General features: G+C 38.8%; 2 protein-coding genes across 3 annotated transcripts in view; one reads left to right on the top strand and one right to left on the bottom strand.

Moving 5' to 3' along the window:
* Positions 1-9058, top strand: part of SLC24A5 (solute carrier family 24 member 5) — a 171080-nt gene extending 162022 nt beyond the window's left edge. Inside the window, exon 9 of the mRNA XM_053717462.1 lies at positions 8707-9058. Within this exon, the coding sequence (XP_053573437.1) occupies positions 8707-9029 (323 nt within the window). The 3' untranslated portion in view covers positions 9030-9058. The remainder of the gene's footprint in view (positions 1-8706) is intronic.
* Positions 9059-9159: 101 nt separating this feature from the next.
* Positions 9160-15072, bottom strand: part of MYEF2 (myelin expression factor 2) — a 33570-nt gene continuing 27657 nt past the window's right edge. For both annotated transcript variants that reach the window (XM_053717464.1, XM_053717463.1), the window contains 3 exons: positions 11192-11394; positions 11057-11108; positions 9160-9686 (listed from right to left, as the gene is read on the bottom strand). In XM_053717464.1, coding sequence (XP_053573439.1) covers positions 9523-9686; positions 11057-11108; positions 11192-11394 — 419 coding nt within the window. In that variant the 3' untranslated portion in view covers positions 9160-9522. The remainder of the gene's footprint in view (positions 9687-11056; positions 11109-11191; positions 11395-15072) is intronic.

The following is a 15072-nucleotide window of genomic DNA, read 5'->3' as shown; positions in this document are numbered from 1 at the left end:
ATTGAACGCTTGATTTTATCCAAGCGTGGGTTTTCAAATTCTGTGATTGATACTCTGGTCCAAGCCAGAAAACCTGTGACTAGAAGGATTTACCATAAAATATGGAAAAAATATATCTGTTGGTGTGAATCCAAAGGATTCTCCTGGAGTAAGATTAAAATTCCAAAGATTCTCTCCTTTCTCCAAGAAGGTTTGGATAAAGGATTGTCAGCTAGTTCTCCAAAAGGACAGATTTCTGCATTATCCGTCTTGTTGCACAAACGACTGGCAGCTTTGCCAGATGTACAAGCTTTTGTTCAGGCTTTGGTTAGAATCAAGCCTGTTTACAGACCCATGACTCCTCCTTGGAGTCTAAATTTAGTTCTTTCAGTTCTTCAAGGGGTTCCGTTTGAACCTTTACATTCCATAGATATTAAGTTACTATCTTGGAAAGTTCTGTTTTTGGTTGCTATTTCTTCTGCTAGAAGAGTTTCTGAATTATCTGCTTTGCAGTGTGATCCACCCTATCTGGTGTTCCATTCAGATAAGGTTGTTTTGCGTACTAAGCCTGGTTTTCTTCCAAAAGTTGTTTTCAACGAGAACATCAACCAGGAAATAGTTGTTCCTTCTTTGTGTCCGAATCCAGTTTCAAAGAAGGAACGTTTATTACACAATTTAGATGTTGTTCGTGCTTTAAAGTTCTATTTAGAAGCAACAAAAGATTTTAGACAAACCTCATCCTTGTTTGTCGTTTACTCTGGTAAGAGGAGAGGTCAAAAAGCTACTGCTACCTTTCTCTCTTTCTGGCTGAAAAGCATTATCTGCTTGGCTTATGAGACTGCCGGACGGCAGCCTCCTGACCGTATCACAGCTCACTCTACTAGGGCTGTGGCTTCCACATGGGCCTATAAGAACGAGGCTTCTGTTGACCAGATATGTAAGGCAGCGACTTGGTCTTCTCTGCACACTTTTGCCAAATTCTACAAATTTGATATTTTTGCTTCTTCGGAGGCTGTTTTTGGGAGAAAGGTTTTGCAAGCCGTGGTGCCTTCTGTTTAGGTAACCTGATTTGCTCCCTCCCTTCATCCGTGTCCTAAAGCTTTGGTATTGGTTCCCACAATTAATGGATGACGCCGTGGACCGGACACACCAATGTTGGAGAAAACAGAATTTATGCTTACCTGATAAATTACTTTCTCCAACGGTGTGTCCGGTCCACGGCCCGCCCTGGTTTTTTTAATCAGGTTGAAAAATGTTTTCTTTATACACTAGTCACCACGGCACCCTATAGTTTCTCCTTTTTCTCCTAACCGTCGGTCGAATGACTGGGGGGCGGAGCTATATGGACAGCTCTTGCTGTGTCCTCTCCTTGCCTTTCCCTGTGGGGGAGAACATTTCCCACAAGTAATGGATGACGCCGTGGACCGGACACACCGTTGGAGAAAGTAATTTATCAGGTAAGCCTAAATTCTGTTTTTTATGGACTTTGGGCAGTAGGTACATTGTGGCTACTTTAGGGTTATTGACAGTTAAGTACTTATATTCTTTTTGGTCGATAATTTTATCAGCCAGAGCAGTATTAATAAGTTTGCAATAGATTTCAAGAAAGTTTTGCGTCGGGTTTCCCAGTAATTTTTTGTAGTTTGTTTTGTTACATAGTTGTTTCATGGCTTCCTCTACATACATAGTGGTTGGCCATATTACTATGTTACCCCCTTTATCGCTGTTTTTAATTTGGACATCAGTCCATTTGGTCATTTCTTGTAATGCTTCTATTTCTGCTTGATTAATGTTACCTGTGGAATATCCACTGTCTTTTATAGTCTGAATGTCATTACAAACTAGATTCAGGAATGTAATGGCCTGAGGAGAAATATGGCTGGGTGGGACAAATTGAGATTTGGTTTTTAATATTTCCCTCCAGTTATTATTATTGGTTTGATCAGTGTCTTCACTTGTCGTGTTTATATTTTCCTCTAACAAAGCCATTAGGTCATTTAAAGCTGTTTGATCAGCAGGGGATAAAGTACTGGGGTCTTCTGTATTTGCAAAATACTTTCTGAGTAAGATTTTCCTAACAAAAAAATGTGTGTCTTTAATGGCCTCGAACTTATTAATTTGGTTAGAAGGTACAAAGGATAACCCTTTCTTTAGCGCAGATATATGTGCAGGTGTGAGTACTTTATTTGATAGATTTAAAATATTCAAATTATCAGCTGCATCATTATGTGTTATTTCTTTTTGTATGATTGGTTTTTGTGAGCTTGTGGTTTCTGGTTGAAGCGGACCTGTCTCCTGGTTTGCGGATGTTTTACCTCTACCTCTCCTGGTCCTACGTCTAAAGGGAGCTTGTTAATGTGTGGTTTAGGTTTCTGTTTATTCTTATTGACAAGGATGGACTTAGGGAGACCCTCAGAATCTGATACTTCTGTGTCTGGAGATTCATATTCTATATCAGTATTTTCTGAATCTGATGTTTGGTTACTTCCCTTTTTCCATGAATACACTTTCCCTTGGGAATAATCATTTAGATCCCTGTCAATCTTTTTCTCTTTCCTTTCAGAGATAAATTTGGCAAATCTCTCCACATCATTTTTTATATGATTTTTTAAAATCCTCTCTTGTTTAATATAGTTTGAGATCCTCACTAAGCTTATTGATTTCCTGCGTTACAGAACTTAATTTTTCAGTTTCGTGTTCTATCAAATAGCCTATAAGCTTAAGTGAGCATTCAGTTAATGCTTGCTCCCATTTAGTCATCAACTCTGGTTTCAGATTGTAAAAAGAAGGGAATAATTTAAGGCGTAAACCTCTGGGTATGACATTTTTATGATAAAAATCATACATTCCTAGGTTCCATTGGCCTTTAATTTGTTTCTTCCTTATCTTTTTTTAAATCTTTCAAAGGTTGTGACCATTCACCAGATACCTCTCTTTCAACAGTACTTTTATTATTCAGGTCAGAGGTAAGTTTATCTATATCCTCTGACCATCTCTGCGCTAAGATCAAATAAGGCCATGTTATCTGTGCTCAAGTACTCAAAATAGAAAAAAGGATGCTACAATTACACCCAATAGATACGTATTATGTTTGGAGTAGAGAACTGGCACTAGATAAAGTAAACTAGTGGAATAAAGGAAAAGTATTTCCGGTGCTAACCCCGCAAATTAAATTAATCAAAAGAGGAGAGAGGATAAAAGAAACCCTCAAGATTGGGGTGTGTTAGCACTCATTCCTACTAAATAGTAAAGTTTAAAAAAGTTTAATTTTTATTAGTTTGAAGTTTAAAAAGAACCCATATATAATGTGATTAATTATATGAGTAAGGAAGGCCTTATATATCGAAAATTACCTATACAATTCATACACTAAGGTCACCTTGCCCCCGTTTCCTGGCCGATAACTGCTCCCTCGGCTTCAGGTGACAGGGACAAGAGACCATGAACTAAAAGTTAAAACCAAAAATAGTGCACCAAGGTGCTTACTATTTACACAACAAACGCGTTTCGGCTGTTAGTGGCAGCCTTTTTCAATGTAGCATAGACAAGCCGAGGCCCGGGTGCCACCCCTTCTTATAGTCCTAAGCAACCGATGAATTGACCAATCACGCACAAGGGGCGAGATACGCCCCGTTAAACACCAATGACTGACGCCTAAGAAAAGGCTTGTATTCTATAAGGTATCCGATTGGTTATGGCTCCGGTATGAATATCCTACGGTCATTATAATACTAGCATCGTTGCGCTAATAGTTTAACCCATTTATTTACGATTGCACATCCAATATAATTATCTTATAGTAAATAGCCTACATAATCATGTCAGACATTCTCCTTATGGCGTCTATTTAAACGAGCAGAGATTGGAATATGTTATTTATTTCACAATAGTGGTTCGTGCCTGTACCATCAGTTAGCCAATGGATGCGCTTCTGTCATTTACTCATGTTTTCTACGCGATTCTATTGGTCTTAATAGAGGATACAACACGATTTTAGGGCTATAATTGTGTAGAAATGTCCGTTCATAATCGGGGGAGGTCAAGAGCAGAGTGAAGTGGACAGGTTGAAGAATATCTGGAGACGAGGTCTGAGATATAGAAGGGAGCAGTGTTAAGAGCCTTGAACGTCTGTCAAGATTTGTTTATTCTCGAGGTTGGAGAAAGACAGTGAAGGGATTGAGATCAGCCTGGCAGAGGTGTTTGTTATGAATTGTAAGGGAGACAGCAGCTATAGATAGGATAGAAATAGTCAATGCCGGAAATGATAGTGGATTAAAATCTTTGTCTTGTGTGAGGAAGTTGTGAATTTTAGAGTTTTTACGGTGTAAGGGACAGGATGTGGGGAGTGAATAAGATCTGAGTCCAGTGTGACTCTAAGACATTGGACATGCAGGGTTGGAGTAATGATATCCACAGTTCTAGAAAGTTGGGGTGTAGGGATAATTAACTCAGTTTTAGAGAGATTTAAGGTAGTATAAGGACATATAGGGTAAAATATTTGGAAAGACAGTGACACGAGTTAGTATGGATGGGGATAGGTCTGGTGCAGAGAGGTAGATTTGGGTATCAACATCATACAAATGATATTGAAACCCATGGGACTTTATTAAGGATGATGTATAAATTGAGAAGAGAACCAAATAACACAGGTGTGACTGAGGTTAAACTAACTGTCCAGTCAGACAAGAGAACCACAAGAGGGATGTGTCGCAAATGCTGAAGGTTTGGAGCAAGAGAGGGTGGTCAACAGTCTCATAGGCTGCAAATGGATCAAGAAGGATTAACAGAAAGTGGCCTTTTAATTTTGCTGTAATTAGTAACCTTAATGATTGTTGTTTCTGTGGAGTTTTGGTGCGAAATCCAGATTGCAATGCATCAGAGAAAATGTGGGTATATACAAGCCTTTACAGAAGTTTTGAAGGTAAGGAGCATGACAATATTGTGGTTATTAGATGGGGATGATGGAGCCAAAGATTTTTTTTTTTTGGAGGATAGGTGTGTATGTTTAATGGATGAACTGAAACAATGCATATTAGTCTAACTTAATGTCCATGACTAGCCTTGTCTGCAGACTAAAGCCCAGTTTGACCTTTCCTATTAAGGAAGGTAAGAGATCAGTTATATAAAAACAATTGCAGAAAAGTATGTTAACCCTTTTGTGACTAGGTTAAAAAGTCTACATCGGAACAACGTTCCGATGTAGACAAATTGAAATCACGTGATCGTGAAAATGATTGCGAGATTTCAATTATGGTATCGGGTCTGTGGGGCATCCCTAAGATGCTAGGAACGCCCTCCAGACCGCAAGCGCAGTAGGCTTCAGGACAGCCGTTGGCTATGACATTGTATTCCATCATAACTTCTTTAAAGCCCAGCGCCGTTGTGACGGAATACAACGGCTGGAAAAGGTTAAAAACATTTAGGACTTGATAATGTTCTTTAGGAAACATTTTTAAAAATGGACAGGTTCTCTTTTATAATTGAGGATACAATTTACATTCTATTGTTGCTTTGTTCTTATGGTATATTTTGTGGAAGAGATCTAGATAGGTAGCATACACATCTGGAGCAGTACATTACAGGAAAAACTGTTGCCATATGATTCTACAGACAAATACATGTTCCTGAGCTTACCTATTTTTTTTCCCAAGAAAGGATACCAAGAGAACTTGATATAAATTGGAAGGCTTTAAAATTACCCACCCTATCATGCATTACAAGAATAAAAAATTTGCTTCATGCCCCTTGAAATGTGTTTAATGGCCCTTTGCTGTGTACCAGCCCAATAGTTTCTTAGACAAACCCACTTTTCATGATTCAGAAAGATAACTATTTCAAAAAAAGTTTCCAATTTCCTTCTATTATCAAATATACTTTGTTCCCATGTTCTTTGTTGAAGAGATATCTAGATAGGTAGTGTGAACGTCTGGAACACTAAATGACAGTAAGAGAACTAGGTAGCTGCACGATTTCCTAATATACAACATTGCAGCAGTTTTGCAACAGACATGTGCACACGCCCGAACTTACCTTCCTACTTTAAGGATAACAAAATAAAATGTCATAATAGAAGTAAATTAGAATGTTGTTTAAAATGCTATGTTCTATTTGAATCAAGAAAAACATTTTGGGTTTTATGTGCCTTTAAGATTTAAATCAGTTGCCTCCATTGTATGATAAGATCAAGTACCCCCACTTTATTGCCAGACTGCAATGATATTTTAACAGGTTCTGAAAAAATAAATAGCATGTTAAAGGCCTGATAAAAAGGCTTTGATCATTTAAAAGGGACACTGTACCCAAATTTTTTATTTTGTGATTCAGAGAGCATGACATTTTAAGCAACTTTCTAATTTATTCCTATTATCAAATGTTCTTTATTCTCTTGGTATCTTTATTTGAAATGCAAGAATAAGTTTAGATGTCGGCCCATTTTTGGTGAACAACCTAGGTTGTCCTTGCCGATTGGTGGATAAATTCATCCACCAAACTGCTGTCCAGAGTTCTGAACCAAGAAAAAAGCTTAATGCCTTCTTTTTCATATAAAGATAGCAAGAGAAAGAAGAAACATAAGAAAGAAACAAAAGAATATATAATAAAGCTTGCTCTAAATTTCTATGGAACAGCAAGAGACCACGGATTGCCTCCCTTAAACTTATGAATTCCAAATTATCAGCCGGCTTGGCACTTCTTAATCAGATATATAATTTGGTGGTTATAGCTAGATTCGCATTAGATTGGCTAACAGAGGAGCAGATTACATCTTTTTTCTGGGAATCTCAGGCTGTAGTTCCCTTCCAGTTAAAGGCTCTTTTGCATTGCCCTCTTACGTCACTGCTTTCCAATATATTCTATCTAGGTACTTTCACGAATGTCATCATGGCCTGGCAAAAACTATGTACAGAAGTGGGCATTTCGCCTTATGTTTCACAATATTTACCCATAACGGGTAATCCAGAGTTTAGTCCCGGCCTCCACAATCAGATATTCAGAAACTGGGAGGCAAAGGGCCTTCAGACCCTGGGTCAAATCCGAGATAGAGAGTCATTCAGTGATATTCCAAGAAATTGCAACACGATATGCGTTAGGGGCACGAGAGTTTTATGCCTACCTTCAACTTAATAATTTTCTCTGGGAGCTGAGCACAAAACATGGGGACAATTGGACTATGGGGGAATTACAGCCCAGGATTACTATGTATGCGGCAGGAATATATGCTATTTCTCCTTTATATTTAGTGTTAAGTCAGAAAGCATCAAACCTGCAAATTAACGAAATGGTTGCTAGGTGGTCTATCCTATTCCCAGAAATTGATGAGGGGGATCATTGTTGGGAGCTTTAAAATAATCCAACAGAGTTGGGTTCCGACAACTTGGAGGGAGTCGCAGATAAAAATTGGGCTGCAGAGATACCTTACACCTGCGGTCCTCTCCAAGTGGTACAAAACGAAGGTGCTCTGCACCAGATGTTCATCCATAGGAGCTGACTTATTCCACTGTTTATGGAGCTGCCCTAAAATATGTCAATACTGGGGAAAAATCACATTTTGGATGACTGTGGTTTTGAAGTTGGATCATAAACTTTCCAATTGAAATCTTCTTCCTTGTAAAATTCCAAGGTATCAATAAGAACTATAGCCTGATAATTATATTAACAGCACGTACCCTCATTTTTAAATCATGGAAAGCTTCGTCTGCACCTACTATGGCCCAATTTAAAATGGCACTGTGTAATCAATTCATAACAGAACAGTTTAATGTACCATTCCCACAAGATAAACACTTAGAAGTATTTTTTAAAAAATGGGAGCCATTTGTAAGATCCCTGCCTTTATTACAACCAAAAAAAAATTAATCAAACCAGTTAGAAATTCGGAGTTTGTCCAGATTAATATCTTAGCTGGCCACTTCCCGGAAGACTGGGTAACGGATGCCGAGTGATGTGGTCTGGGGGGGGGGGGGGGAGAGGAGTGGGGAGGACCACTATTATTTCTCTTTTTGGCCCTGGTTGATGTGTGTGTCTTGTTCCAATAGGGGGGGGAGGGAAAGAGGGAAAACCCTGAGACAAAGAAAGATTAGCTATCATAAAAAGGTTTATCTGGTTAACCTATGCAATTCTTTATGTTTTACTTTCAACTTTAGACGACAAATATATGTGCCCTAAATTATCTGATTGGAACGATGTACGGGCACTCTTTTTTCTTCATTTTTTAAATTGACCTATATGGCCGTTTACCTAAATATGTATTTATATATTATGTATATTCACTGTGACATGTGTTTTTATCTGGTAACCTTCTCTGTCTTTGTTATAAATAAAGTTTAAAAAAAAAAAAAAAAAAAAAAGAGAGAAGAAACATTGATAATAGCAGTAAATTAGAAAGTTGCATGCTCTATCTGAATCACTAAAGGAAAAATTTTGGGTTCAGTGTCACTTTAATCAGGTTGTTTTTGTTGTCCTCTTAATACTCAAATACCATTAATGGGCCAGAGTTTCTTGATATTTTTAACAGGTGACATCAGCTGGTCAGTAGCTATGGTCATTAACAGGACCTTACCCTCCAAGCTTGATCCCTAGTTAAGATATCATGAAAATCTGGCTTGTTAGGGGGTACTGGAGTAAGGAAACTTTGTTTGAGAAATCAGAATTTCATTTTTCAGATGTTCTTGTATTGCATTTTTAACATTGTCGTTTATTTACAAAGTCACTTTTTTTCTTTTAAAACAGGAAAAGGAGACATGGCCATGTCAAACATTGTGGGATCAAATGTGTTTGACATGTTGTGCTTAGGAGTTCCCTGGTTTATTAAGACAGTCTTTGTAGACAGATCATCTCCTGTAGAAGTGAATAGCAGTGGAATAATTTATACAACCATCTCACTTCTAATATCCATTGTATTTATCTTTATTGCAATACATTTAAATGGTTGGAAACTCAATAAGAAGTTGGGTGTTGTCTGTCTGATAATGTATTTGCTTTTTGCAACATTGTCCATCCTCTATGAGCTTGGAATTATAGGAAACAACCCTATACGTTCCTGTGGTGACTAGAACCTAATAAACTTCTTACTTGCTTACAATTTCTCATGTGAAAATCATTTTTAAAAACATGTCTGCACAAAGTAGAGCATTAAGGTTTTAAAAGAAACTTTTAGAACACAAAGTAAAATCAACTTCTAGATGTGCTAAACCGTTTAAATTTCAGTTTATTTTTGTTTGTTTGAAAGTAGAACTGTGGCGCATAAGCAAAATAGGTGACAAACTTTACATTCTCTTATCAAGAAAGAAAAAAAAAAAAAAAAACACTAATACCCCACAATGCACTTTCCAACTAGCTGAGAAAAATGGCTTTTTATTAAAAACAGTTTATCCATTCATTTAAACTGAATGACCAAGGTCAGTGTTTTAAAAACAAATATTGAATATTTAACAAATGAAACCACATTTAGACAAACCTTTACAGTTCTAAGATTTCATTTTTACTTAAAAAAAAAAAATTACAAAAATACTTAAACATGGGAATGTTGCCTGCCAAAATTAGAAGTTATGCATTCCGATCTAGGCGCACATCAATTTCTCTGCCATTTATTTTCATTCCATTCATCAATCTGCATGCCTTATCAGCCGTCTCTGGTGTGTCAAATCGAACTGTCCCACAACCTTTTGATTTACCATTTTCCATTTTTATTTCTGCAAACATTACACGACCTGAATGGGGAAAAAAAAAATAAGTTGAGCAGGAGAAAAAAAAACCATAAACACAAAAAAAAACTAAAGTCCAGTTAATGCAATAAGTTGTGAAAAAACGTGTAGGTTTGTGAATATTTACAGATCAGAAATGTTTAAGAATTCTATACTTATATCAGGGGCAGAGAAGAGGGGGAAATCTAATTGAGAACAACTTTTTTTTGTGGAAATACATAACTGTTTTATTCAGACTGGAACAATTCGATGGTCTAATAAGTTGAACATTTCAGGTTTAAGTCTTAATACAGAAAAGCCTTTCCAATGTAAGGCTAGTTCTAAACAGAGTCGTCACCGTTACTGCCACATTCAACAGATCTTGTTTAAAATTTTTACAACTGTGCCGAGGCAGCTCACTTAAGTCAGTAGCTCTGACCACCCACGGCATATCGCTCTTCTTAAAGGAGAAGACAGCCGGAGCTGCTGACTTTAGCTAGCTGCCATGGCACCCCTTTTTTTTTTTTAGTAACGGATGAATTAAACTACAGTTTATTTTTAGTGATGGTAAATCCCAGCATTTAAAACAAATTTTTTTTTTTTTTTTTTTTTTTTTAACTACATAAAAGCAGATATGGACTTTTCATAGCTTTAAGGGTCCTATCGGTAATAACAGTGAGAGCAGAGACATTTTTAAAAGGAAAAGCCAGATTTTAGAATTGTCACTTTATTAGCCCTTTAAAAAGGGACAGTCTAGTCTCTAGTATAAATTAAACTTATTCAGATAGGACTTAATTTTAATCAACTTTCCAATTTACTTTTATCATCAAATTGGCTTTTTTCTCTTGGTATTCTTAGTTTAAACTAAACATAGGTAGGCTCATATGCTAATTTCTAAGCCTTTGAGGGCTGCCTCTTATCACCAGCTTTCTAAATCTCTTTTCAAAACAAAGACAAAGGTACACGTGGGCCATATAGATAACTGTTTAGACACAGGGGGTTATTTAAGATTTAGCACAAAATGCTAAATTTAAGACAATAGATAAACAGTCACAGTCATGTTATCAGGGGCTGGAAGAAGGTTCCTAGATACAAGGTAACCAGAGGTAAAAGTATATTAATATAACTGTTGGTTATCCAAAACTGGGGAATGGGTAATAAAGGGATTATCTTTTAAAAAAACAAAAACAGTTCTATGGTAGGCTGTCCCTTTAAGTGTTTTTTTTTTCATTTATGTAAATACATTAGAATAGCATAACTTTAGTGCCCCTTTTAAGATGTGCATATTAGAATACTGTGTCATACTGGAATTTTAGTATTTTTAGTCATATATATTCTAACTTAAAAAATTCTAAAACTATTGACGGAAACAAAAAAAAAAAAAAACACACACTTACCACACTGACTAAATTTCTCTTTCAGTTTCTGCCAGGTTAAGTCAAATGGTAACTAAAAATAAAAAAAAAATGCACATCAGATGTACTATTTCACAAAGCTGTATTTCATTAAATGCATAGTGTAGTAATACTTACATTTCTAACAAAGATTTGGCATCCTTTTGAAGAGTTAGCCCGATCTCTTAAACCACCACCTAATGGAACAGAACCGAATCCCCCAAAGCCTCTGTCCATGTCAATATTCCTCTCCAGGCCACTGCCAATTCGATCAAAGCTGGTATTCATTCGATCCATGCCCAGGCCCATAGCCATGCTATTTACAGAACCCATTCCACTACCTAAAAAAAGTTAAGGTTTTGTAACAAATCACAATTTTTGCTAGGCATAAAGCTAAAAACAGCAAAACTTAAAAAAGGGATAGTAAAGTCCAAATTAAACTTTCATGATTCAGATAGGGCATGTCATTTTAAACAACTAATTTACTTTTATAATCAAATTTGCTTTGTTCTCTTGTTCTTGCTGAAAGCTAAACCTTGGTAGGTAGGCTCATATGCTGAATTTGAATCCCTTGAAGGCCACCTAATTTGAATGCATTTGACAGTTTCACAGCTGGAGGGCGTTAGTTCATGTGTTTCGTATAGATAACACTGTGCTCATGCACGTGAAGTTAATTTAAGAGTCCGCACTAATTGCCTAAAAACAAATTATGCTTACCTGATTTCCTTTTCTTCTGATGGAAAGAGTCCACAGATGCGGCAAAGACAACACAGCCAAAGGCTTGAATACTCCTCCCACTCCCCAGTTATCTGCCAAGGAACAGTAGAAGAAATATCGGGGTGAAAGGTGCCAGAAGAATATAAGAACACCCCACAAAATTACGGGTGGGGAGCTGTGGACTCTATCCATCAGAAGAAAAGGAAATCAGGTGGTAAGCATAATTTATGTTTTTCTTCTTAAATGGAAAGAGTCCACAGCTGCATTAATTACTTTTGGGAAAATACCCAAGCTATAGAGGACACTGAATGCCAAGAAGGGAGGGTACAATAGGCAGCCCATATTGAAGGCACCAAGCCTGAACCTCTACCCGATAATATTTTCTTTGAGCCCCAATGACACAGACTCAGTCCAGAAACTAAACTAGAGACCGCAAACTGGCTCGACTGAGCCAACAAATGGAGACACCAGCACAAACCCCCAAGGGAACAAGGCAAAGGAGAACCAAGGAAACTGAAAGGTCCCTTAACCTCTTAAGGACATGACGGAATTTTTCCGTCAAAACAATTGAGCAAACTGAAAGCTGTGTCCTTAAAGGGTTAATAAAAAAAACACAAAACACAAACACCACCTCCACAAGTGAGCCCAGTTTAGAGACCCAAAGGAAGCCACGCCTATAAGCGAAACCTGGGATAAGACCGGGCACAGAGACAGACGTCTCTCCCACATCCTGCAAGTACAGATTGCAACTGAAGAGGCAAAGTCCTCCCAGTGTCAAGAATACCAAGGCATTTGCTTATGAAAAAGTGCAATACACCCAGGTGAAAAACCAAGTTTGGGAACAGAGTCCATAACCGGAAGACAGGGGATACTTGCGAGGAGAAGCAGTCAAGTAAGAAACAGACCGCAAAAGCAACCCCCAGAGGGCACGCTCAGGCAACTGAAGTCGCCAGACCTACACACGGGTTCCTAAAAAGGGAACAAAACCTATCGAGGCCCCCTGAGAAGGAGAATATACCCTCAGAACACAAAGGAAGAGTGAACTCTCTTCTGAAATCAATAGAGCCAGTTGAAAGGAAAATCTATACCCTAGTAAACTAAGCTAACAGGATAGACTCAAAGCTCGCACATCCAGGAGACTGAAACCGAACGCAGCTGGAGACCACTCTGCATTCCTGACCTGCAGACCCACAGCCTGCTGGACCAACCCAGCCTCAGGGATCCAAAACAAGGGAACAAAATCCCAAAACAGGTACAGAAATGAGTGTAAGGATAGCACAATCATCCCCACAGAGTACAAGTACAACCCAACTCTGAAAACAGACAAGGCCATAGACCAAAGGATCTATCAAGATAAAAGCCCAACAAATCTGCATGGAGCCAGCAAGACCCCAGGGGGAACCAATCCCATCCAGGAGAAGCCCCCAAGTAAGGACTCCATCTCCATAGGGAGGAGAATATCCCCTAAGGGACGATTTTGGAAAGGCAACAACTGCCCCTCAAGGCCCGAAGGACACCAGCTAATGGGAAGAGAAATTCCCAACACATAAGTCCTAGCTTGCCAAGCAGAGGTACAGCCAACCCATTCTCCTGCCGAGCAGGGAATCCACAGGAACACTAGCAAACTGACCAGGGGAATACAACCCTAAGGTACACCAGAAATTATACATCCAGCTCCAGCTGCTGGGTATAAACAAGCCACCCTTGAGGCTCAAGTCACACAGCTAACCACCAGAGGACATGTGCCACTCTAAAACAGGTGCGGGCACCTAATAGTTCAGGCCAACCTTACCCTAGAACTAAACACCAACCGGCCAAAAAGCCAGACACAAAAAGGCATGGATGCATAATCCAGAGAATCCGGATAGCAAGAACTCGAAAGGTCCGCCAAAGGAAGGAACCACCCTAACATTCCATGGAGCAAGGCTAGAAGTCGAAGGTAAAAAAAAAAAATCCCACTAGCATCTAGTCTCCCTAACACCTCCGCAAAAGCAGGACACAAGGAAGAGAAGGCAATAAGCCTACCCAGCTCTGGAAAACCCTAAGCTAAACCAATGTCCCCGCAGGAAACAAGCATCACCCAGGAACAGATACCTAAAAGAGATCCACTCACCCGGAGGAAATGGAAGACCCAAAGGCCTCTAACTCAGTCAAGAGTAAGAGCTGCATCTAGATATATACTAGAAAACGGCTTACGCCGACACCTGCAACAGGTTTCAAACTGCTAACCTTCCACATGTTAGACCGCTATCCTGTACAAGCTGTTGGATCAAGCCCAAAAGGACAATCCAGAGGCCTAAAAAAAATAAAAAAAAATAAAAAAAAATTGAAGGCCAAACCGCTCCATAGCGGCATTAAGCACTCCCACCATCCACCACATGGCAGGAGGAAATCAAGTTCCGATGAATTCAGAAGTCAGATAGAGTAATGCAGCGGAAAAACTCCCCTGCCCAGTCATCTGACTGAAGGCTATAAGGACTGAAACACTCCTTCCCACTTCAGAACCAAAGGTCCTCTTGAATGCTTAGTTGAACATGAACAATGATAACCTGAGCACTCGGTGCTTCAGCCGAGCAGAACAGTCACTTGTCTGAACAGCCGCAAAACCGAACAAACCCGACAGGACCAGCCTGCACCTAAAATCCCAACCGGCCAGCTGCGTAAATTCTCCCTCGTAGGGGAGAAAAAACAAACAAAAATAACGACATTTTCAATAGAGGACTGACATGTCCAACAACTTCCGAAGTAGTAATAAAGAGTATCAATCCCAGAAGGATCCCAAAAGGAAACAAATATAAGACATCGGATATAAATAAAATATAAGGCAACCACCAAACCTAGAGCCTAATTACTCCTCAGCCCCAGTGCCTGCATCCCAGCTGTCTACATAATATCTCCTTATCAATAGAATATATGATCCTAGTAATAAAGAGCCCAAAACGTTATGAGTCCTTTATGTGTGAGTGTCCCATCTCTAGCAAGTAAAGTGACCAATTTTTTCCGAGTCTTCTTTATTACCCCAGAAAAATTAAAGTTAGCACTTACCTCATACATCTGCCAGACAGCAAGACAGCTCACCAGGTTTGAGAGGTCCTCCCCCCTCACATGGACCTGTGGAAAAAAACGAAGTAATTTTGCTCAGGCTTTCAGAGTTAGGGCAGCATCAGTATATGGGAGGCACAGTGAATTAATGTCCCACAAGTTCCCATTGCTCTAAAGCCACCACTGCTCTACTGAAGAGACTGATATGGACTACTGCTACACCGTAGGATAAAGCAGCACAATCTTGCACTACTTGGAAA

The sequence above is a fragment of the Bombina bombina genome, chromosome 6 (assembly GCF_027579735.1).
Source record: "Bombina bombina isolate aBomBom1 chromosome 6, aBomBom1.pri, whole genome shotgun sequence".
In the NCBI taxonomy this organism is placed as follows: Eukaryota; Metazoa; Chordata; class Amphibia; order Anura; family Bombinatoridae; genus Bombina; species Bombina bombina.
The sequence above is the reverse complement of the archived record's forward strand: the minus strand, read 5'-3'. Positions and strand labels throughout refer to the sequence as shown.